This window comes from Nannospalax galili, unplaced genomic scaffold, assembly GCF_000622305.1.
Source record: "Nannospalax galili isolate Female #2095 unplaced genomic scaffold, S.galili_v1.0 scaffold2927, whole genome shotgun sequence".
NCBI lineage: Eukaryota > Metazoa > Chordata > Mammalia > Rodentia > Spalacidae > Nannospalax > Nannospalax galili.
Genome location: NW_008355812.1, coordinates 923,262 through 945,963, shown reverse-complemented (window position 1 = coordinate 945,963; position 22,702 = coordinate 923,262). Strand labels below are relative to the sequence as shown.

The window sequence follows — 22,702 nt, the reverse complement described above, 5'->3', positions numbered from 1 at the left end:
CAAAAGGACAGAGGTGTCATTTCATGAACTCTCTGGTCTGAACAAGACTGAGCTTGAGACATGTTCAAGAGTCAGACATTCACATGGTGGATGGACTGACTGGCAACTGAAGGAAAAGCTCTGAGCCAGTGACAAACCTGTGGAAATGGTTTGTGTGCAGAAGGCACCAGGCCAAGAAAGGACCACAAGGATCCGAGAGTCAAATGTTCATCACACTGCTGCTGAAGAATCAAACAAAGCTGGGAGCTGCTCCACCAGCATGCACCCATGAGGACGTAGGCCTGGGTCTCCCTCACTGCTTGTTACATATGGAAATGCAATTACCAAGGCTTAGAATGTTGTAATGCCTTCATATCTGTGTGCCTTTTAAAGAAAACGTCTTTATTTCACATGACCGACATCTCCTCATTCAAGTCTAAGACTGGGTGAGTTCCCTGGGAGGCTGCTTTCTGACCTTTAGGATAGAAAGGCTTCCAGTTGTTTGCTGTTTTGCTTGGGGGTGTTTTGCCCTGTCTTGTTTTGGCTTACATGTGGAAATTTATTTCCTCACGTTTCTGGAGTCTCCGTGAGATCAAGGTGTACACCAGCATGCCTAGCTTCTTTAGAGACCTCTTGGTCTAGCAGAAGGCCCACTCCTCCCTGAATCTTCACATAATCACAGCGAGTGTTTCCTGTCAATGTTCACACTGCACGGCATGCACTCCCTCCCCTAATCAGCATCCAAACCAGCCCGCGGTGTCCCTCGGAGCAGCACAGTGTGGTACGGAGTGCCGCCATTACTTTTCTTTCCTTCCTGCCCCTGCACATCTTCAGGGCCTTGCTAGCTCCAAGTAGGTCTCTCAGCAACTAGCTTCCAGAAGGCTCTCTGCTCGGGTCAGGGGCCACCCACAGCCAATCCCAGTCATGGGCTTCCTCTAAGAGCCCAGACCAAGCTCCTCCTGCTCTCTGTTCCTGGCTGCAAGTGCCTCAGGGGTACAAACCTCAGTCCTCAGCAGCCCCTTACTACCTCTCCCCTGCAGCAAGGATGCTTGGAGGTGGTGTCCCTCCGTGTACCCTCCCTTTATGTGAAAGCCATCCATTACCAGAAGCCTGCAAGTGCTCAGCTGAATTTTAAGCGACATTTAGACTCTGTGCCACTTGTGCACAGAGTACAGACTCTCAGTGTCTGGACAGCACCTCCACAGGCTAGGGAGCCACCCGGCTCAGTCACAGGCTCAGGAGTGGACACCAGGTTGTTCCTTAAGAACTCATGGAAGAGATCTGCACAGGACCCTCTTGGGGTCATCCATCCTAGCACACTTTCTTCCTACAACCCCAAGAGGAGGCAGTCTCACCTCCATGTTACAGATGATGAAACTGCTAAGGGAGGTGGTTGAAAAGCAGATTTCAACTTGAGGTGTGGGTTAATGTCACCTAGCAGTTTTGTCCAAAGAGAACCTACAGCTTAAGACTTGGACCTTCAGGCCCTGGCACCAATTTCTAGCCTGACTGGTTCCTAGGAATGAGTCTTTTCACCCACTGTTGGCTCAGGAGCATCCGCAGCTGCTACCCTACCCAGGGTCCCTAAGAAAGTCAGGAACAGCTACAATAGGGGTGGCTAGGTAAGAACTCATAGGCTCTGAGGCCTAAAACAGTAGCCAACTCCCAATGCAGACTTGTACCTAGGCAAAGCCTAGCAGTCACCTAGATTCAACCCAAATTCAGACACCAAGCCCAGAAACACCCCTGATCCTGTAAATAGTCAGACACCCATATCTATGTTTATGCTGCCTGCAGTCCTACCCTGAGCCCAGCAGTACCTGTTCTAGTACCTAGAAGAGGACAGTAAGCCCTGTACCGTTCCCCACTTCTTTTTTTCTCTCTCTCTCTCTCTCCCTCCCTCCCTCCCTCCCTCCCTCTCTCTCTCCCCCTCTCTCCCTCCCTGTCTCTCAAGAACCCTGATTACAATGTGGTCCCAGCTCTAGAACACTTAAAACTCCCAAGGCCAATGAAGAGGCTGGCACACCCTTGTCCTGATCTTAGAGGACCAGCCACGGTTACACAAGGGCCCTCTCCAGGAATAGGGAAGTAAGCTAGCCAGCTTCTACCATGAAGCTCGGTGCTGAGGAGCTGTAGGAAAAGGAGCCAATGCAACAGTCCAAGCGGACAAGTGGGCCTCAGTCACTGGCACTTAAGGGGACCCTGAGGAACAGAGGTGCCCTGGGCCTGGGACTTGAGCTGAGCATGGGGCCAGGCCCTGAGGATACAGAGGTGACCCATGAGGCTCTAGGAGGAGCAGCAAAAGATGGACACCTCAGAGTGTGGGTGGAACTGGAGGAAGGCAGACAGCAGAACTACCAGGCAGCTCCACCTACGTAGCCTTCTCCTCTGAGCACCCTGGAGTGACCCAAGCCCTTTAGGCCCCACTGGGGAGAAGAGGATGGAGCTTAAGCGGTTAGTTGCCTGAGTCATGGGACTGGTCACAGCTCACAAAGTATGTCTACTGTGCTGGCCACAGGCACATGTGACTCCAGACAAGCCCAACAGTCACACGCAGGGCAGAAGCAAAGCTCTGGCATCAGACTGACCTGCACATACAGTAGAGGGAAAAGTGGGAGAAAGCCACAGCGACTGCCTGTGTGCAGACACAAGGAGACCTCTTCCAGGCATCATGAAGACAAAACAAAGCGGTGAGTGTCCCCATGGCACCCTCTGGGCTAGTCCTCAGGAAAGGCCGTCCCTGTCCTTTACATCCTCCCAAGGCTGCCTACTGCTTCTGAATGGAGCTTTCACTTGATCATAAGCACCCAATCAAGTGCTAGGCTTATTGAAGACTCAGTGAACAGTCTAAAGATAACTCAGGAGAGAGAACTGTGCTCAGTTCAGCTTCTGTACAGCACTTAATGAGGTCTTCCTACCTGTGTTCCTAGCCCTGCGCTGAAATGCACACACAGCCAGTGTCCTCCTGGTCCTTATTCTAGAATACAGCCAGTATTTCATCAGAAACAAGTCACACTACAGGACTTCATTCAGAAGGCCCACTACTCAGAAGGCTTCAGGCACCAACCACACCACAGCATCAAGGTCCCAGAAGGACCACCCCTTGGAGCGCCCTTTCCTTATGGACACCCTGGACATGCAGCCACCTGCAGGTGGGACAAGGACAGACAAAGCTTTCCTTCGGGCCATGATTTTCAGGACCCAGCCAGCCATCAGCAGATTGCAAATTTAACAGAACAGAAGAGAACAGAACATTTCAAACACTCTCTGCATGGTCATGGTGGTTCTGTTTCATGCACCCTCTGTTCCCAGCACATACGCAAGTTAATATTCTATTGATCACCACGTAGCACATGTCCTTTTGTAAGTAAAGGTGAAAGCTTTCTAAGACCCTATGAACCTCCCCAGCCTAGAATTCTAAGATTCGTGTGGAAGCCCTCAACGAGGCCAGGTAGATGCTGAGGCTCCAGGCTATGGGGAGGCTTCCCATCCTGAGCTCTAAGTCCAGGAAATCTGAGGGTTTAAGGTTGATAATCAAATACAGATGCAAAAATTAGGATGGCAAGGAGTTGCCTGTACAGTTAAATGATCACAGGGGTGGGAAAAAATCATCTGTTTGAATAAAGGTGCCCTTTAAAAGGGAATCCCAAGTATTCCTACCCAGCACAGCCAGGAAGGCCAGTGGCATGCCCCCTGATAGCTAATCCAAGCCTGTTATATTCTGCAACCACATCAGCTCCAATGGCTTCAGGAATGAATCCAACCACCAACCCTCACACATACAGTCATTAGAACCATAGCAAGCACTGGGTTAAGACAGAAACAACACATACCAGGCATCCCACACATGCTCCCAAGATGCAAACGGGTCTGCTCTATCAAGAAGTTTGGCCTGGGCTCGGACAGTACTCAGATGTCTTCTACAAGTCCTCTTACATCTTTTAAGAACACTGAGAGGAAAGCCAAACCAGCTAGCTCTCTGTGCAGTGCTCAGTCACTTCTTTCCTCTGAGTTAGTGCTACAGTCCCAACAGGCCTTTGGGCCAAGTGATATCTCTCCCCATAAAAGCCCTTTCTCCAGGGAAGAAAGCAGTCACCCTGAAATGCTCTGAAAGACCAATTAGTATGGTCTCTGCATAAGCAGAGGAGGCTTAGAGAGGCTCCCTGGCTCTTGGAGACCATAAGGCAATACACTTCAGGTCTGGCCAGGACACACAAGACTCCTGAGGCACACTCTTCCACCACGTGACAACTGCATCCTGCAGCACTCAGGTCTCCAGGCCCCTTACCTGACCCTCAATCCCATGTACTCAAGGGAGACAGCCACCCTCTCCTGAATGTGCACAACTTCTGAACGAAGACATGCCTGGTCTAGGGCTCCAGCTCTGAACTCTGAAACTGCCTCCTTGGAGGTCTCAGGAAACCGTTACATAGATCTCCCACAAGTACCTCCAAATTCTCACACCCAAAGTCGAATTTGGCCCCTCTGTGTCTCATATCTAAGTTGCTGACATGAACAACTCCTCAGTGATATCATTACCATGACCCCCTGGCAAGTCCATGGCACGTTCCAGGACCTGCCAATGCGTCCTGTCCCTACTCTCCACCTGCTCCTGCTTTCCTTCGTTGAGCTCTCTACCCAGGGAACTCCTGCCTCCCAAGTTGCTTAAAGCTGACTTGTGCTCTAACCACAAGCTGTCAACCATCTCCTGTGGCCCCTCAAATTCTGCCCAAGCCCACAGCTTAGCCTCTGAGACTGAGAAGGCCTGACCTCCCAAATCCCGTCCCTTACCCTTGGCCCTTTACTTTGGCCCCCAACACCACCAGTCCAGCTGTTATGCTCTGTTTTACTCTTGGGCCCCACATGCTGCCCTCCTCCTGCCCCCAACCCCTTAGGCTGGGGTCTGGCACCTCCTCCCTGGCCCCTTCTTTTCCCTCTCTCCCAGTGCAGTGCCCAGACAGCCCTGGGACCCACACGCTGCTTCTCCCTGCCAGGCTGCTCAAGCTCTCTGATTGCATCTGTGGACTTGCTACGCAGAGACATCTTAATGGAGGGCAAATAGCATTTTGGAAACAAATAGATCTAAGACCTTGTCTGTACCCCGCAAGAAGTCCAAAAGAGCCCGTGGAGCCCCACAGATTGTGACAAAGAGCCTGGAGAACTAAAGGCAGGTAGGTATTCCTGGGCAGAGGGGGGGTGGCGGAGATGAGAAAGCGCTCTGAAAACAGGGAGGCTCAGGCTTACCAATCGATTAGGTAGATGTCTGGAGTTAAGTTGTTTTTCTTGAAATGGGCAAACAATTTCGGCAAATTTTCTTCAAAGAATACCTCAAATGCAGCAAAGTAAGTCAACATCTAGGGAGACAATGAGAAATACACTAGTAAACTATCAGCACAAGTTTCCAAACCACAAAACAGTCAAGCTATGTGTACCCTTAGCATCTAATAATTATCTATGTTAACTGCTGAACTTGTCTATAAGAGCTATCCAAAGTAGAAATATATACTACCTCTTATCTCCACAATAACAGCTCCACCCACATCTTATTATTTCTACAAATTACAGAAAAGAGAACTGAAACCCAGAGTCGTTATATAAGTCCCCAAATTGGGACAGAGTGCCAGTATGTGGTAGAGCTGGGTCTTGAACCACTGCCTGTTATGTATGAAGGCTGCGGCTCATCCTCATCTGAGAAGACTGCTGACTGCCAGTCTCTGGCAGGTCCTGGGGAGACAGACTAGAGCCTGAGGCTGGAGCAGCAGAGCTCCAGCTGAAACATGCAGACTGGACATGTGAGTGAAGACGCTTCGAAAAAGGGAGCGCAGCAGGCCAGCCGTGGGGCTCCCTCTCCAGGTTCTCACAAGCTTTGTAAGAACAGAAAAAAAGAAAAATCAGTGTGGAGCAGCATGGAGGGGAATTCCCGCCACACGGAGCAACTACTCTGGGGATGGAGGGTCTACTACTGCACCCACTGTGTAGAGGGCAGAGCCCAACTCTGGTTTCTTTTACTCATTTTCATGAAAGGACTACACTGTAGACCAGGAGAATGTATGGCAATGTCTAGAGACACCTGTAATTGTCACAAGTGTGGAAGGAGTGACAGGTATGTATGTAGAGGCTAGACTGTCACACACACCCTGCAATGAGCTGGGAAGCAGCACAGCACAGTCATCTGGCCCACGGGTTTGCTGGGGACAAACCCGCCCTCAGCACAGGCCCCACTCAACATTAAGATGCAGGGCTTTCCTTTCCTCATGATGTTTCCACAAAGAAAAGCTGGGATCTTCAAAATTAGCAGAAACTTGGGCAGTAACCATTTTATTATGTATAAAAAGATAAAATTAAAACTGGGCCTTGGTGGTACAAGTCTATAATCCCAGCACTCAGGAGGCTGAAGCAGGAGGATCATGAGTTCAAGGCCAGTATGGGTTATCAAGTAAAACCTTGTCTTCAAAGCAAAAAACATTAAATCCACATCCAGGAACTACGTCTAAGGAATAGTATAACAAGCAATATAAACTCAGTATGGTAGTATCAACACGCTCTTCAGGGTGAGACTCTCTCCTAAAGAGGTTTTTCCATTTTTGATTATCCCTTTTTAAAAATATCTTATTATTTTTATTTTATGTGTATGAGTGTATTGCCTGCATGTATGTAAGTGCACCTGTGTTGTACAATGTCCATGGAGGTCAGAAGAGGGCATTGGATCCCCTGGAATTGGAGTTAACAAACAGTTGTTAGCTGCCATGTGGGTGCTGGGAACCGAACCTGGGTCTGCTGCAAGAGCAGTCAGTGCTCTTAACCACGGAGCCATCTCTCCAGCCCCTCATCCTTTTTCTTCAAGAGAGAACCCCTTCAAGAGGGTTACCTGCTTATGAAAGTAACCCCTGTAACTGCTCTGTGAAGGAACTTAGAAAACACAGAAGTACTACAAACCAGGCATGGTGGTCTATACCTGCAATCCCAGCACTTAGGAGGCTGAGGCAGGAGGATCAGAAGTTCAAGATTAGACAAGGTTACAGAGTGAAGCCTTGTCTCAAAACTTGACTCAAAACAGCACAACAAAGTACTAATTCATGAACTGCCTGTCCATACAATAATGGTACACTATTCTGTGGGATGTTCCATCATAGTAAATAGGGAGTGATGACAGCACATGTCCTACTTTACATACTTTTGGAAATAAATACTTCCTCACACAACAGTACACATCAGTACTACTTCACTGAGTGCTTTGGAAGCTTTAAATTTACCATCCAATTCCCTTAACCCCTTTTTTAGCTGTTTTCATATTTACAATTATAAATAATCATGCAGTGACAATCTGTGCGTATTGCTTTGTTTGCATTTATGACTCTTCTCAGAACTGACTCTTACTAGCACAGCTACACACCAAAGCTGCTCTCAGCTACTGAAACACAGTTATCAAATTGTCTTCCTAAAGGACCCTGCTGGCTAACATCCCCTTAACAGCTGCAAGTTGAGCAGCAGTTTCAGAAAAAGGAAAGTCTGCAGGTCCTCAAGACATTAAGGGGAGTATCCCACAGCTGACATACACTAGTAGTTTAGATCTTGATATACTGTGGTAATGACCAGGAAATCAAGGCAACACCAACCTAAAAAGCTGATGGATTAGTGACTTTTCTTCCAGGGTTTAGCAAGAACGAAGGTTTAGGAATGAAAATGGATTAAAACCTCAGCTCTTCCATGTACCAGATATGTCTCAGACAAGATAATTCCTGCATCTGGACCATGTAGGGGACTCAGCTGTGAAGTACGTTGGGGCTTCCCAAGTACCACCAATGGTAAAGACCGTCTACATCAGCACACTGAAGCACTTCTTTTTAAATAGAGGAGCGTGGTCTGAAGCCTACCTCCTTTCTCCTGTGGGCAAGTGTATTTCATGGAGCAGAGTCCCACCAGGACAGTGAGCAGAGCGCACATCAGTGCTCATTCTACTCATGGACCCAGGGCGGACACTGCTGTTAGGCCTTCCTGACACAATGGGCACAGGTCTGCACAGAAGTCACCTTCCACCCCCGTCCAAAGAACACAGTAATACATTCATACAAGTGGCTATGGGCCATGTCTCCACACTTAAGGTCAAGTTTCCTTGTTATAAACATCTCATTGTGGAGGGAATATGCATTTTTCCTCTTGGAAAGAAACAATGATTAGGCAATTCTTGTTGAATAAAGACATGGTACTCGGGACATTCACAGAGTATACTCACAAGGCCATGGTCCACTCGGAAAAACGCCATTTGACAGGGTTTATTCAAGAGATTAGAAAAAGCAATGAAGGCATCTGCAGTATCTAGGTTCAAGATCAACACTGCGGCTATAAAGGACATACCCTGAACCTGAGAGAGGAGAGAAAATTGTATTAACCAATAGTGGCCACAAAGGTCAGAGTACCTTCCCTTCACTAACAGAAGCCAGACACCCTCCCGCTAAAATGGCCCGCACCCCACCAAATCTGAACCCCCAACCCTGTGATCTACTCCTCTTGATCTACTCTCCTCAGAGCCATGACTGCCCCATCAGCCACCTGTTCTCCTTCCTCCAGCCCCCACCCCCTCCAAACAGAAACTATAAGTCAAGCCCACCGTAGGCTTTTTACATCTGAACTCCTGTCCTCTAGTATGTGCCATGCCATGTAGTGGCGCTGCAGTCACATGTAACAGGTTTACTTAAGACCATGCACACATACACATCTGTTAAGTCACGGGACTATTCTGAAAAAAGGTTAATGGCACAGTTTTGAAAAATGGTTAATGGTAAAGGTTTTTTAAATTTAATGTTGGGAAAAATCACATGTAAAAAGTGAACACTGCATCAAATTTAACTGTAATGAATGTTACAAAACAGCCACGTCAGCCCAGTATCTTGGAGGAAACAAAGTCAAATCATTTATCGTGAGACTTTTCATATGCCTCAGAAAAACACAAAGGCACTCAACAGAGTGCCTCAGAGCTGGGCAGTACTTTACAGATGACAACATTATAAAATACTGAGAAGCATAACTTACATAACCCACATCCGGCCGGTAACAAGTATAAGCGCCCAAAATACTGTGCAACATGTCATGATATGGACCACCCTGAAAGAAGTGACATACCAAACAACACATGCATAAGTACTGTTAGTCTCAGAACAGCACCTGCTGCTACTGCCATAGTGGTCACCCTGCTAGTCACAGGGAGGACTTTGCCAAGTACTATGCAGCAGCTCTAAACGCATAATGGCTAAGTACTAAAGTAACTAGCAACTCGCTGCTAACAAGGAAGTCTGCAATTCAATCTATGAGGCTGCTTTGAAAAAGCTGGAGGGTCAAATGAGAGCCTAGACAGATGCCCTGACTTTGGCTTTGGCTTATAGAACCATGTTCCCTTCCAAATGCAATGCGTAAGCCAGGTGGCCAGGGCTCCTCAGAGCAGGTAGGTGACAAGGTTGTTTAGACTCAGCTGTGCACACAACTACTACAGCCCTTTCTGCCTCCCTCCTCCCGCCAGCCATCCTCTAGCTCCTCTGCGTCTTTCTGTGTGATGGTTTAGGAACATGCACTGAGTCTTAGCTCCTAGGAGCTTCCATTTTATTTTACATACTCTCCCAGCTCTCCCATCTTATTATGATTTCCATTTGCTTTGCAACTATTTCCAAAAATATATATTTTCCCCCCTAACTGAACACAGAAGAAAGCCCAGAGCTGCTTCATTCTGTTTCAGTGTGCCAGAGACACCGGCTAGGTCCAGATGAGGCGCCTACAGTCTGGATCTACCACACGCCCTCAGCGAGGTCCACCTGAGGCACCTACTGTCTGAATCTACCACATGCCCTCAGTTATCATGGGAATAAACATTATTTCCGGCATGTGACTCGGAAGTCACTCCACAAGTACCTTTGGGTGGCTTACAAAGGAATGCCAGAGACCAGATGATCACTTTTTTGTTTTTGTTTGTTTGCAGGCTGGTTAGTGTAACCTAGGCTACCCTGGAACTTAAAACCCCCTGCCTCAGCCTCCTACGTGCTGGGATTACAGGTATGTGCCACAGCTCCGAGTAGAGACACACATATTCTCACCTATAAAGACACTAAATTAAAGAATACTTTCAAATCACAATGACACAAATCCAATGAGGATAAAAAGGCAACATACAAGGCTGGGGACTGTGGTGGCGGGTTCAAGAGCCACCCTAAGGGCTAGAGTGACTGTGAAGAGGGTCCACGTGATCTGAGACAGAATAGAAGAACTGTACCTATCTTCCCGTAAAGGTTTCCACCCTGTAAGTCGACCCTCCTCACGCTGCTGCCAGACCTTCCTAATGCCTTCTCTTGTTCTGTTCTCAGTTCCCCTCCGCTCTCACATTCAACATTATCCACCCTGGAAACTGAGAGCCCTGAGGCCCGTTGACTGAGGAGGCCAGAGCCCGTATCCTCCACAGAGTCACCCTCTGCTCCCAGACAGACACCAGGAGATTGTCCAGCTCAACGTTTCTGAAGCTGAGTTCCAGGATCGTGTTCCAGGGGAAGTCATCGGGGCCAACGAATGTGAAGTTGGGCCTCAGCCTCTGCAGGGCTTTCAGAGGCTCTTACGGCCCCCTCACCCTGAGGGGTGAGCCATGCATCCCAGAACCTCTGACCGCAGACACCCTGAGCACGAGCACACCAGGAACCCTTCAGAGCTGTTCTGGAAAGCCTGCCCAGCTGTGGTCTCAGTTCTACTTGCTACCTCTTTTCAAGCCAGCCGTCCTCCGATTTCCCATTATAGCTGCTAATGAAAAAGGTTACTAAGCTTTTTTCTGGCAGGCTGAGGGATCCCACATTGCAATGAGAGACCAGGAATAGCAAGCTGCTCCTGAAGACTCCCACAATTCTGTCTCCTACATCCCCACTTCTGAGCTGCCTAACGTGAAGTCTTTAGCCCTGGGTCCCATTGTCTTTCAGTTTCAAATATAAAGATACTATTGAGTACAGCACTGCAGGCTTCCCTGTCAACAACGCTGCAAGGCTGCTGATCATCCCCAGGATGAGCAGAGAAGGTCAGAGAGGTTGACTGCTTTACCTGAGGCCAAATGCTAACAAGCAGGCCATCAGAATCAAATCCAAATCTGAGATCAAAAGTCAAAGCCTTTCATAAAGGAATATCACCTATGCCCTCTCCAGAGCTGGAGAACCCTCAGTGAGACGTAAGGAGGTCACTGCATTTAAAGAGCAGAAAACATTTTCCTTCTAAGTATAAGGCCAGGGAGCAACTCTGAGGGGCAAAGAGGGGGCTGCAAAGTATGGTGTGGATGGCGGCCCATGGAAATAATCTGGGAGGGGAAAAGCAGAAAAGGTGCGATCCATCGGGAAGAGAGGAGGGCTCCAAAGACAGCTGCTTGCTGGGTCCATGCTGCCACCAAGCCAGGGCAGGACTCCCAGGGTTTATGAGGCAGACAGGAGACCGAACCTCTGGACAGCTTTATGAATTCCCTCCCCTTCCTCTTCTGCAGGATTCCCAAAGACTCAAATGCAAATGTTGCCTGGTGAATCGAGAAACAGGAGATCAAGGAGAACGGAGCCGCCACCAGGTGCCAGAGATACTTCATCCTGCCCTCGGTCCACCCAGGACACCTCAGCAACACCACAGATCCAAGCAGAGGCAGAGGCCAGAGGAGCAGGGAGGGAACACAGAGGAGGAGCAGGGCAGACAAGGGACGCTACTCACTGGCAAGACACAGACCCTGTCTTATGCTCCTCCACACCCAGGCTTCCGTGTTTGTCCTCTAGAATCAATACAGCTGTAGCCCCGTCTCTAGAACCCAAAGACCCCTCTCACCCCTCCCCTGGGCAGGCACCCCTAGTACTCAGGCTAGTGCTGCCCTCCAAGCTGGCTACACCCCAATGTCTGGCATGTTACACTTGCTGCCCCCTTCTCCATCACAAACCAGAGTGCTAGAGTGCCCTGCTCTACAGAGGAGCGATCCTTACCAGTTCTGCATCCACCAGGACAGAGAAACCCCTCAAAGGAGGCTGCATTGGCTGACTTGTGTCCTCCAAGCTCATTTTTGCAAGGTTCTCTCTACAGAGACACAGGTTCCCAAACACTCTGCCCCAGCTGTGCCTCTGCTTGGAATCTGACAGTGTATTAATCAAACCTAGTCTATGCACAGACAAGAGTGCTTCCTTCCTCCTCATTGATCCCCTACCCACCAGGAATGGACAATGCCTCCCCTGTGCTACCAGAGTGCCTGGCCCAACCACATTCCTCCCAAGTCGCCTGAACCACGGGTCTCTGGACCTGTTCATTCTGCAGCCATTTAACCAACTTGTCCTGGTTTGTGATACCACCCTTTCCCAGTTCGTCACTGTGTGCTCGAGCTAGCAACCTGGGCACCACAGTGTACTGCTGGAGATTCTGAAACTGCTCTGCATATAAAGAAATGAAGAAAATGGCCAGGAGAGCTGAAGGCAGCTGGTGAGGTGACCTGCAAAACTAGGTTCTCAAGTAAAGCAAGGGGAAGGGACAGACACAGCGAGACAATAGAGAACTGGCAGTACAGCTAGCACACAGGAAGGGGGTTCAAAGGACACTGCTGAGCACATTTCCTGGCCCCCAAAACAGAAGGCCTTCAAAGAGGTCTGCTCAGGACTCCGAAATCTACCGCTGGCTGCTCTGGCCTGCCTGACAACTAAGGAGATGCCTCTCTTGCCCCCCTGCCATCCAAAGACAAGGGTCCATCTCTGCCCTGCCTCCCACAGCTGGCTTTGGCCCACCTGCTCAGAAACCCTACCACCTCTGCTCAGCCACCCATGCTGGCTACACCCAGGCTGTGAGGATCCCCTTTCTGGCCAGACTGGCTGCACTGATCCCTGGAAATCCCCTGCATGATCCTACCAAGGGCACCTGGCTGCCTGCAGTCCTAAAAAGAGAAGACCATGAAGGACTCTCCAACAATGCAGTCCACCCACAGGCCCTGTGTCACCTACCGGGGCTCTGGCATGTTCACTTGCAAAAAGGACCCAATTACCTTTAAAACAGAAGCACAGCCACAGAAATACTTACTGGAAAGGATGTTACACTCATTTTAAAATATCTAAATGTAATGTCAGCAATACCTAGCCTGCTTCCCACCAAAATCAAACTGTCCAAACATGACTACAAATATATGCAGCTCAGCGTGTATGAAATTTAAACAGAACACACTCATGACAAATTGCCACCACTTACTTGCTGGAAAATGCAGAGATTAGGAAATGTTCTAGAAATGTCCAGTTTAATAAGCTCCAGACTGGCCTCTCTGTCTGCTGCTGAAAACCCAGCATCTGTCAAAAGATGGAAAGTCATTATACTCCTCAGCACAGACAGAGGGTTGTTACCAGCTCTGAAGCTTTACAGCGTGGAGCAGAGACAAGTCCTCTGGACGTACAGACCCATTACACTTTGACAAGACAAAGCCCACCTTCATAGAGAGAGCACAGCAGATGCAGTCTCTCACTCTAGGGAGCAAAACACCTGATGGTACCAGCCAAGGCAGAGCACCATCAGATTACCTTCTAGAGTTGAAAAACCAAAATCTAATTTGATATTACTTGCCATCAACAACAATCAGGAAAACTAGTACAACTTGGAAATACACACGAATGAACTCAGGAAAATCATAACAAAAAAAAAAAATTACTGTTCAATCTGAAGAATCTCTGCTAAGAATTTGGCATGTGTTGCCTCAAAAATATAAAAACAGAACTATATTTGATCCAGCAATCCCACGCCTGAGTGTGTGTCTGAAGGAAATGAGATCAATATGCTGAAGAAACAACTGCACGTCTATGTATATGGCAGCACTGTGCACGCAGCACTGTGCATGGCAGACAAGGAATGAATCAACCTGCACAACCATCAGCATCAATGGATCAAAAGGTGCCAACACAATGGATCCCATGGGACTGCAGAGGAAGGACATCAACATGGATGAGCCTGGGGGACATTATGCTAAGGGAAGAAACCAGGCACAGAAAGACAAACACTGCAGGATAACATCTGTGTGTGCAATGTAAAAATGCTGAACTCAGAAACAGGCAACAGAATGGCACTCGGCACAGGAGCGCAGGGGGGAAAGCAAGAGAGATGCTGGTCAAGAGACGCAAAATGTCGGATAAGAGGAGTATCCTCAGAGTTCCAATGTACAGCATAGCGACTCTAGTCAATTACACACTGTATCCTTGAAAAATGCCAAGAGAAGAAAGGCAAAGTGTTCTTACCATTAAAAAGCATCCTAAGACCAGACATGGGGCTCACAGCTTTAATAAACCCCAGCACTCAGGAGGTAGAGGCAGAGGCAGAGGTAGGCAGATCTCTTTGAGTTCAAGGCCGGCCTGGACTACAGATCAAGGTCCAGGCCAGCAACAGCTATGAAGTGAGACCCTGTCTTTAAAAAACAAAAAGAAACAAAGAAAACAACAACAACAAAACCTAACTAGGGCTACAGTTCAGTAACAGAAAGCCAGCCTAGCACAGGTAAGCACTGAGTTCCAGCCCCAGCACTATAAGACAGAGGGGGTGGGAGGGAAGAAGGAGGTCTATGTAAGGTCCTGTGTATGTTAACTAGCTAGATTCAGTCATGCCACAAAGTTATAAATGCTTCAAAACGTCATACAATTTTGTAAATTGAAAATTTTTAATTTTTAAATTTTTATTTTATGTGTATGCTTGGCTAGTATGTATGTAAGTGTACCATGTGCATGCAATGCCCATGGTCCAGAAGGGTGTGTCAGATCCACTGGAACTGGAGTTATGGACAGCTGTGAGCTGCCAGCTGGGTGCCAGCAACAGAACCCAATTCCTCTGCAAGAGCAGCCAGTGCTTTTAACTGCTGTGCCATCTCTCTAGCCCTCAATTGTGTCAACTTAAAAAAATAAAAATGGGAACGGAATATTTTCAAACATTTGAAAACCATCTTTTATATATTTTTTAGTTCCAATACCACGTGAGACAACACAGAAGACCATTACAAAGGCCTGCTGCTTAACCACAGAAGCCGAGTTCCGCATAGCAGGCAATGCTAAAGGCTAGCTAGCAGGTGTGCAGGGCTGTCACCTCTGGAGCCTGCACTCAACGAACCAGGGTTCCAAGCTAATGCAGGTACTTGCTAAGTGAATAAACCAGCCACAGAAAGAAAAACGCTGCAGGATAACATTTGTGTGCAACTACAAATGTTGGACTCACAGAAGCAGACAGTGGAATGGCAGTGGGCAGCAGTGGGTGGTTGTGAGCACCCAACCACACATTAGGGTACAAACCCTCTCAAGGAACTTCTGGGTTCTGTTTCTTTTAGAAGCAATTTCCATCTTTTAATATTTTATTTATTATTTTTATTTTGTGTGTATGCGTGTTATGCCTGCATGTAGGAAAGTGCACCCATGTCGTGCAATGCCTGCGGAGGACAGAAGAGGCTGTTGGATCCTCTGGCCTGGAGTTACGGACAGTTGTTAGCTGCCCTGTAAGTGCGGTGAATTCCGCTCTGGGAGGGAAGCGCTATCCCCAGGCTTCAGAGTGGGCTGTACCTTCGTTCTCCACTTCCGAGCCTCCGGTGCTGAAGGTCCGCCACCGCTCCTTGGCTCGAGCAAGACAGATGTCAAAGAGCTCTGAAAGAAAAGCCTCTAGGTAAGTTACCTGCATGTTTCCTTACCAACAGCAAACAAAACATAACTATCTCCTTCACCAAAGAGAACCAGGGCACACTTAACAGAATATTCACAATTCCTCCCAGCTTAGCCTGAAAGCACTTTTACTATCTTAAGACACAGTGATTCCAAAGGAAGACGAGGGCTGGAGAGATGCCTCAGCAGGTAAGAGCACTGGCTGCTCTTGCAGAGGACCTGGGCTTGATCCCCTGCACCCACATAGCAGCTGACAACCATCCCATCTGAAGCCCTCTTCTTACCTCTGCGGGCACTGCACATAAGTACACTTACATACATCAGGCAATACACTTACACACATAAAATAAAAATGAGCTGGGGGTGGTGGCACATGCCTTTAATCTCAGCGCTCAGGAGGCAGAGGCAGGTGGATCTCACATAATGAGTTCCAGGCCAGCTGGGGAAACCCTGTCTTAAAAAGATCAAAAAATAAATAATTAAATAAATAAAAATAAATATTTTAGAAAGGAAGCCTACACACACTGTCACTGAACTTGGTACTTTCTTCTGTAGATAGCCCCTACAAACCATCCCTATCTTGCTCGGACTTCTGTGATTGATCTACCTCTCAGAAGGTGAAATTCTCTCACTCCCCCTCTGTATCCAGAGCAAATGGCCCAAGGACTGAAGAACGTAATAAATCATCTATGGACGGAGGGAGAGGTGAGCAGCCTCTATCTGGTTTCAAATGGGTTTGAGTCCTAATCACAAAACAATCCCAAATGCTCTAATACTAAATGTTGAAATCCCTAAAGTCTAAAATCCGAAAAATATAATGGTAAATTTTTTTTTAATTATTTAAAAACATTTAGTTACACATTATAGAGGGATTTGAAAAAGATAAAAAAAAAAAACTAATTTCATGGGCTGCTTTGCAACAAACTCAGCAGTAATATTGCTGTATACATGAAGAGTATGAGCAGATGATCTATAAACGGCTGTATGCAGAAAGTATGAGCAAATGATCTATATTCAGAAAAATATGCTGAAAAGCAATATTCATAAACATAGTTATGGTCCGTAACTGTGTACCTCCAGCTTTCCACCTGTGGCCATATGAAATAGTGCCAGGAAACCTAAGTCTTGGTGAGATGGGTCAAAATCTGAGATGCGTCACCACTATATGCAGTCATCCAAAGAGCCGGACCTCAAAAAAATGTTCTTTTAAAATGCAAATGCCCCCAAAAGACATCTCTTCCTCTACTAAGGAGACTCGGTGTGTGTAAGACAGTGTTTACACACAGTCAACATTGATAAAACACTTTCACGACATCAAACAGTCAAGAACTGGGTAAAATTAATTATAGTGCTCTAAAGTTCATACACAATATTGAAGATGATATGAAGATGGAGCATAGCATAGAAAGCTGCAAAAAATGCTTAAAATTTTAAATGGTGAGGAGAATTCAAAAAACAAAGAAGGGGCTGGAGAGACGGCTCAGCAGTTAAAAACACTGGCTGCTCTTGCAGAAGACCTGGGTTCAATTTCCAGCACCCACATGGCAGCTAACAACCATCTACAACTCCAGTTCCAGGGGACTGTGATACTCTCTTTTGACTTCTGTGAGCATTACATGACACACAAGCAGACAATATACTCATACACATAAAATAAAAATAACAAACAAAAAAAATTTTTTGAGGCTCCCTGGGTACATCAACCTGACAGCACACATAGGTTCCCTGGACACAACAACCTGACCAGCACACACAGGCTCCCTGGGTGCATGCACAGAGGCTCCCTGGGTACATCCATGCCTCAAGCCTCTTGGTTAGATGTACCTCTCAGCACCCAGTTCCCTACCCACTCGGGCTTCCTGTGCCTCTGATGAGTCCCAGCCTCCTGATTCTCTGTGTCTCTGAGGATAGTATCTTCAGATAGTCAATCACTTTTGGAAAATAAAACTGAACATATCTGTAGTCATGATATTTTACTAAAACAGAACTCAAATTCTATTAATTCTATTATAATCCAATAAGCAATTAATGATCCAGTCCTAGCCTTATGAAAACTCTACCACACGCACAATCTATGCTAGCCTGCCATGGCAGAGGGTGCAGTTATGAAACACAACACTGTACCATTATCCAGAAAGCCAATGTACATGGAAGTGCAGAGGTGTCAGAGCTGGCAGCCAGAGTATCCAGTTTGGAACCTCTACCCGCTCCATTTCCAGGAGGTAGGCTGACAGATTCTGAAGTTCATATTCTGATAGACTCCCTAGAGTTTTGTTCTGTACAACTGGAAACTTGATGCAGTCCAACCTGACAGTAGCATTAAAAGTTCACTCTTAGAGTAAGTCAGGCTTGGTCTAAAACTGAGGCTGAGCTCAAAACCAGTTTTGTCATTTTGGTGGGGTAAACAAAACACGTCTATTGCCTGTGACAACCAGAGCTCCACATCACAAGTGAGGAACTTGGCAGCCTCGGGGAAGAATGAGTCAGAGTCAGAGCTCCGTCTCCCCGAGCTGCACTGGAGGCAGGGGTTGTGGAGGTAGAACAGTTACTACACTTTCACCTCAGACCCCCAGCCCCAACTTCTCTCTTTTTAAAAAATTTTACTATTAGCCAGGCGTGGTGGCACACACCTTTAACCCCAGCACTCAGGAAGCAGAGGCAGGCAGAGCTCTGTGAGTTCAGGCCAGCTGGGGCTACAGGGAGACCCTGTGTCAAAAACACCAATAAAAAGAAAAGAATTAATTTTTTTACTATAATTGTGTGTGTGCATGTTTGTATGATGGGGTGAGGTGGGGTACACACATGTCATAGAACACATATGGAGGTCAGAGAACAACTCTGGAGTCTGTTCTCTCCCTCCGCCTTCATGTGGGTTCCAGGGATCAAATTCAGGTCACTAGGCCTGTGTAGAGCACGAACACCTACCTGCTCAGTCCTTCACCAGCACCCTGAGGCCTACTTTCAAAGTATGAGCCTAGCCACCCTAAGAACAGGGTTTGTTGCTTATGCTTTGGTCTGTTGCTGTCTGAGGCAGTCTGGCTATGTAGCAGCCCAGGCTGGATTGGTCCTCACTGTGTAGCCCACAATGGCCTCAAACCTGAGGCCATTCTCCTGACACAGCCTCCCCAGTGCCGGGACTGCAGACATGAGTCACCTGCCTGCTTAAGGGTGAAGTTTTACTTGTACTATTAGCTAAGTTTCCAATTGTACAGCCACACACGCACGCACACACACACACACACACACACACACACACACACACACACAAAAAAAACCCTCTAGGCCTTACAAAGTCAAAACGCAGACTTCAGAACCAGCCTGGGAAGGAATGTGAACCCTGACTCCACACACTGGCCACAGGTATGGGGCACGGTTCCTGACCTTTCTCGAGTGGAAAATATGCACACCAAGACCTGCCCGACACCACCACAGCCAATGAGACATGAAGGTAGAGAACAGAAGCTGATGCTTGGCACTCAAAATGCAAGACCACTGTCTTAAGACTGGCTTGGAGAGACCATAAGGCTCCATAAGGAGCGTACATTCACTAGACAAACAGTTCATGAGCCTGCTGCAAACAGAAGACTGGGCTGGCCATGAGGAACAGAGCAGATGGAGGTACACAGGCCCAACTTCCTGAGGACACTGTAGTGGGGACAGCTGACAGAAAGCAGTTACTGATGGAGACAAACACACAGTACACGAAGTGTGCCAGTGTCAAGGTACAGACAGATGTTGAGACCTGTATGTGATCAGGAGGCTGCTGAGTAACATCTACCATCAGCCAGTCCATCGCGGTTTTAATGTAAGTAAGTAATTTGGCATCAGTGAGATGCCAAAAATTAAAAACAGTACTGCACCTGCATCTAGTTTACTGGTAACACAGGTCTTTTGACAGAGTTTACAAAAAGAATTTCAAGAACATAACCCAGTAAATGCGTGGTAGCTTTTCTCAACCTCAACTTCTGAGGATGCTTTTTAAGAATTACTTCTTCAAGTTAAAACATTATACACCTTCCCACATAAAGATCTTAAAGCAAGTTTTTGGCAGGTACAGATTTAGCCAGAAAAAGTTTGGAGAAGAATTCACTGCCCTGCCATCCTCCGTGATGGAAGCCAGTCTCCACCTAACTGACCACTCTATAACTCAAGATGCCAAAATTGCCTAGGAAAAAGCTGCAGTCATGGGAGGAGCCGGGCTGTCACGTGAACACAATAACGTGGAGAGCTAAGGCAAAGACAAGCCGCTTTAGACTTGAACATCTTCACCAGAGTAAAGCAACTGCCCTCAACTGCACAGGCAGGAATGGAGCCTTAACAAGGAGGAGAGACCCGGCTTCCTAGCAGCTCATCCCAGACTGGGAGGGAACAGTGAGAAAGCAACCACCCCCACATTCAGCTTCATGTTTAGTCTGTGCAATCCCGGCACCATCTCCCCGACACCAGAGCAGGGCAGCAGGAACACAAGAGGAAGTAAATCTGGGCTGATGTGGCAGAGAGCATGCAGGCTGAGCACTTGAGAGATTTGGAGGGGAGGCAGTTGTTTTATTTTGGAGACAGGGTCTCACTCTATAGCCCAGGCTAGTTCTGAACTCAACCCTGCTGCCTCAGCCTCTCAAGTACTGGGATTACAGGTATGAGTCACCATGCCCAGGGCCTTGCACACACTAGTCAAGCACTCTACTACTGAGCTGAGTACTTGAGAACTGTGAGCAGAGATCTCAGTCCCTCAAACTTCACATGCTAAGGCCCCAAGGACTGCAGTCCTAGCATGGTATGTTGTCCTCATTAAGGCTGGGGAAACAAATCCACAAAACAGCAAAGCACACCAAGTACCACAGCACCTCCCCTTCTATGTCTGATCAAGACCTACCTTCTGCAGGACTCTGATGGGAGGCTACGCCTACTCCACCCAACTGAGACTTTGAGTCCCGTGTTTGCTACAGCTCTCTTCAGGAGACCTGCTCCAAACCCTCAGGAAATGGAAGCACCCAGCACCTGCCTTTCAATCGCCACTCATAGAGAACAGTCGCCTGGCCTTTCAATGGTAGCTTCATGGCAGTGGATGCTGTTCTCCCTAACATGGCAAGAGGGACAGAAGAGGTCCCAGAACTCCAGGGCGGACCCCAAGGCCTAGGATCATTCAAGCCACTCACCGTGGGTGATGTTCAACTCGTTACCGATGGCCAAGCTCCAAACTTTGCCTCTCACGCTCGGAGGGATTCCCTGCCACCATAAGTCTCGAACCTTCCTAGAGGACCACCTGAACAAATGGAAGCATAATTTTCTGAGTTTGCTTTCGATCAGAAAGGCTCATCTGTACACATGCCTTACCCGACAGCACCAGGAGCTAAGGAAACGCCCCCACCCCTTCCCTTGGGGAGCTCACCCTCCCAGTTCTACAGAAATCTGGTCTTCCAGTGCTGTAACAGGTACTGCAGGGGATAGAGGGGGAACACCACAAACCAGACAAGCCAAGTCACCAGGTTCTGAGTAACCAGTAAGCGGTCTACATACATAAAGGACTAGAAGGACTTTCCAAACAGAAAACAGACACAAGAAATAGTGTAGCCTCCTGCAGGACTGCAAACAGCTGGGTATCAGTAAGGAATGCCAGGTAGCTCTTTACAGAGTTGGAGGCAGTATCCAAGGAGCCTCACAGGGCAGCCTACAGAAACAGGTGACCCACACACAACTGTCCATGGAATGCTAATCAGGGACATCTGAACAACACCACCATTCAGATTTTCAGGTTGTAACAAACACACTGTCAGAGCCCAGCCAAGTGTATCGGCACCAGCTCCCATGTGCTTCCCAATACAGTGTGGAGGGGCACACCAGCTCTGGGCTGCATCTCAATTCCAGCCAACTTCTCTGAACCATGCTCTCTCAAATCCAGAGGCTAACACCTCCCTGCAAGGCCGCAGTAAGGAGTATATAAGGTAAATATAAATTGTCCAGCAACGTGCCTGGAGGAGTCAGCAGCCAACTGCAACTGCTGTGCGCATCCAGGCTGCGTCCACTATGGACTCAGCTGCCACAAGTCAGGCAGCAAGAGTCTGAGAACCTCTGCACTTGCTACTGGGTCTCATTTTAAGGAAAGCATTCGATGCTTCCGGGCAACATTCAGCCTTGACGGAACAAGGTCTAGAAAAGCGCTGTGGGCCTGGCACAGCTTCCTAGAGGAGCCTCAAAAAGGTCATCTGGCCGTTGTAGCGAGAGCAAGACCAAGTGAGCGTCAGTGAGTCCCAAGCATGGCACCATGTGGTCAAGAGCAGAGGCCTCCACGCTGCCCACCAGCACCTTAGCGCTGCTGCTCCCACACTGGCCCCGCCTGTGCCGGCCATGCTGGAAGAAAACAAAACATAGAGCTGACCCTCAGGAGTGAGGCTGCCACAGCTGCCAGACTCTGCGGTATGTTCTCTGTACTGACATCACAGGTCAACATCAAAGACGAGCAGCTTCCACCCTCAGAGAGAAAGACATGCTTGAGCTAGGGGACTCCAGGAGGACGTCGTCTACAAGGCGGGGCAGGAAGATTTTCTCTGGGCAAGGCTAAGAACATGGAAAGTTGAGAAGGATGAAGAGGCTCCATGCAGGGCAGACCCGGGGGATGGGGCATGCAGAGGCCCTGAGGCTGCAAATCAGTAATTCCCCCTGGTGGCCCCCGGGACGGAATCCATGGAGGCAGGTCAATCCGGCCCATGAAGAAGTCTGTCAGCTAACGTACACATTTCAGATTTCATATGGAGCCTCACAAGAAGTCACAGAAACTGTAAGGAGGGAGTGACATGGGAACATAGTTCACAAAAGCAGCTTAGGCTCCTGAGAGGAACTGGAAGAGGCTATCACTGCGCCCACGCCCACGCAAGGAACAACAGGGAGGGATCAAGGCAGAAACCACTCCATCAAAGGCTCCAAAGGAGCTCGCTCTACAGCAGCTACAAAGGAACTCAAGAAAGTGATGCAGAGGTGCAGGGAACTCAGCAGTCAAGGGTGCTCCCTGTTCTTTCTGAGGACCCAAGTTCAATCCCCAGCACCTGTACACCTGTAACTCCAGCTTCAAGAGATCTGAAGACCTC

At 48.1% G+C, this 22,702-nt stretch overlaps 1 protein-coding gene across 4 annotated transcripts in view; it reads right to left on the bottom strand.

The window, feature by feature from the left end:
- Tbc1d14 (TBC1 domain family member 14) overlaps window positions 1–22,702 on the bottom strand; it is a 110,892-nt gene that overhangs the window by 11,597 nt on the left and 76,593 nt on the right. For 3 of the 4 annotated variants that reach the window (XM_029556486.1, XM_008853811.3, XM_029556488.1), the window contains 6 exons: window positions 20,777–20,883; window positions 15,525–15,605; window positions 13,192–13,286; window positions 9,010–9,081; window positions 8,213–8,341; window positions 5,224–5,333 (listed from right to left, as the gene is read on the bottom strand). In XM_029556486.1, the coding sequence (XP_029412346.1) occupies window positions 5,224–5,333; window positions 8,213–8,341; window positions 9,010–9,081; window positions 13,192–13,286; window positions 15,525–15,605; window positions 20,777–20,883 (594 nt within the window). The remainder of the gene's footprint in view (window positions 1–5,223; window positions 5,334–8,212; window positions 8,342–9,009; window positions 9,082–13,191; window positions 13,287–15,524; window positions 15,606–20,776; window positions 20,884–22,702) is intronic. The other variant, XM_029556487.1, reaches the window with a different exon arrangement.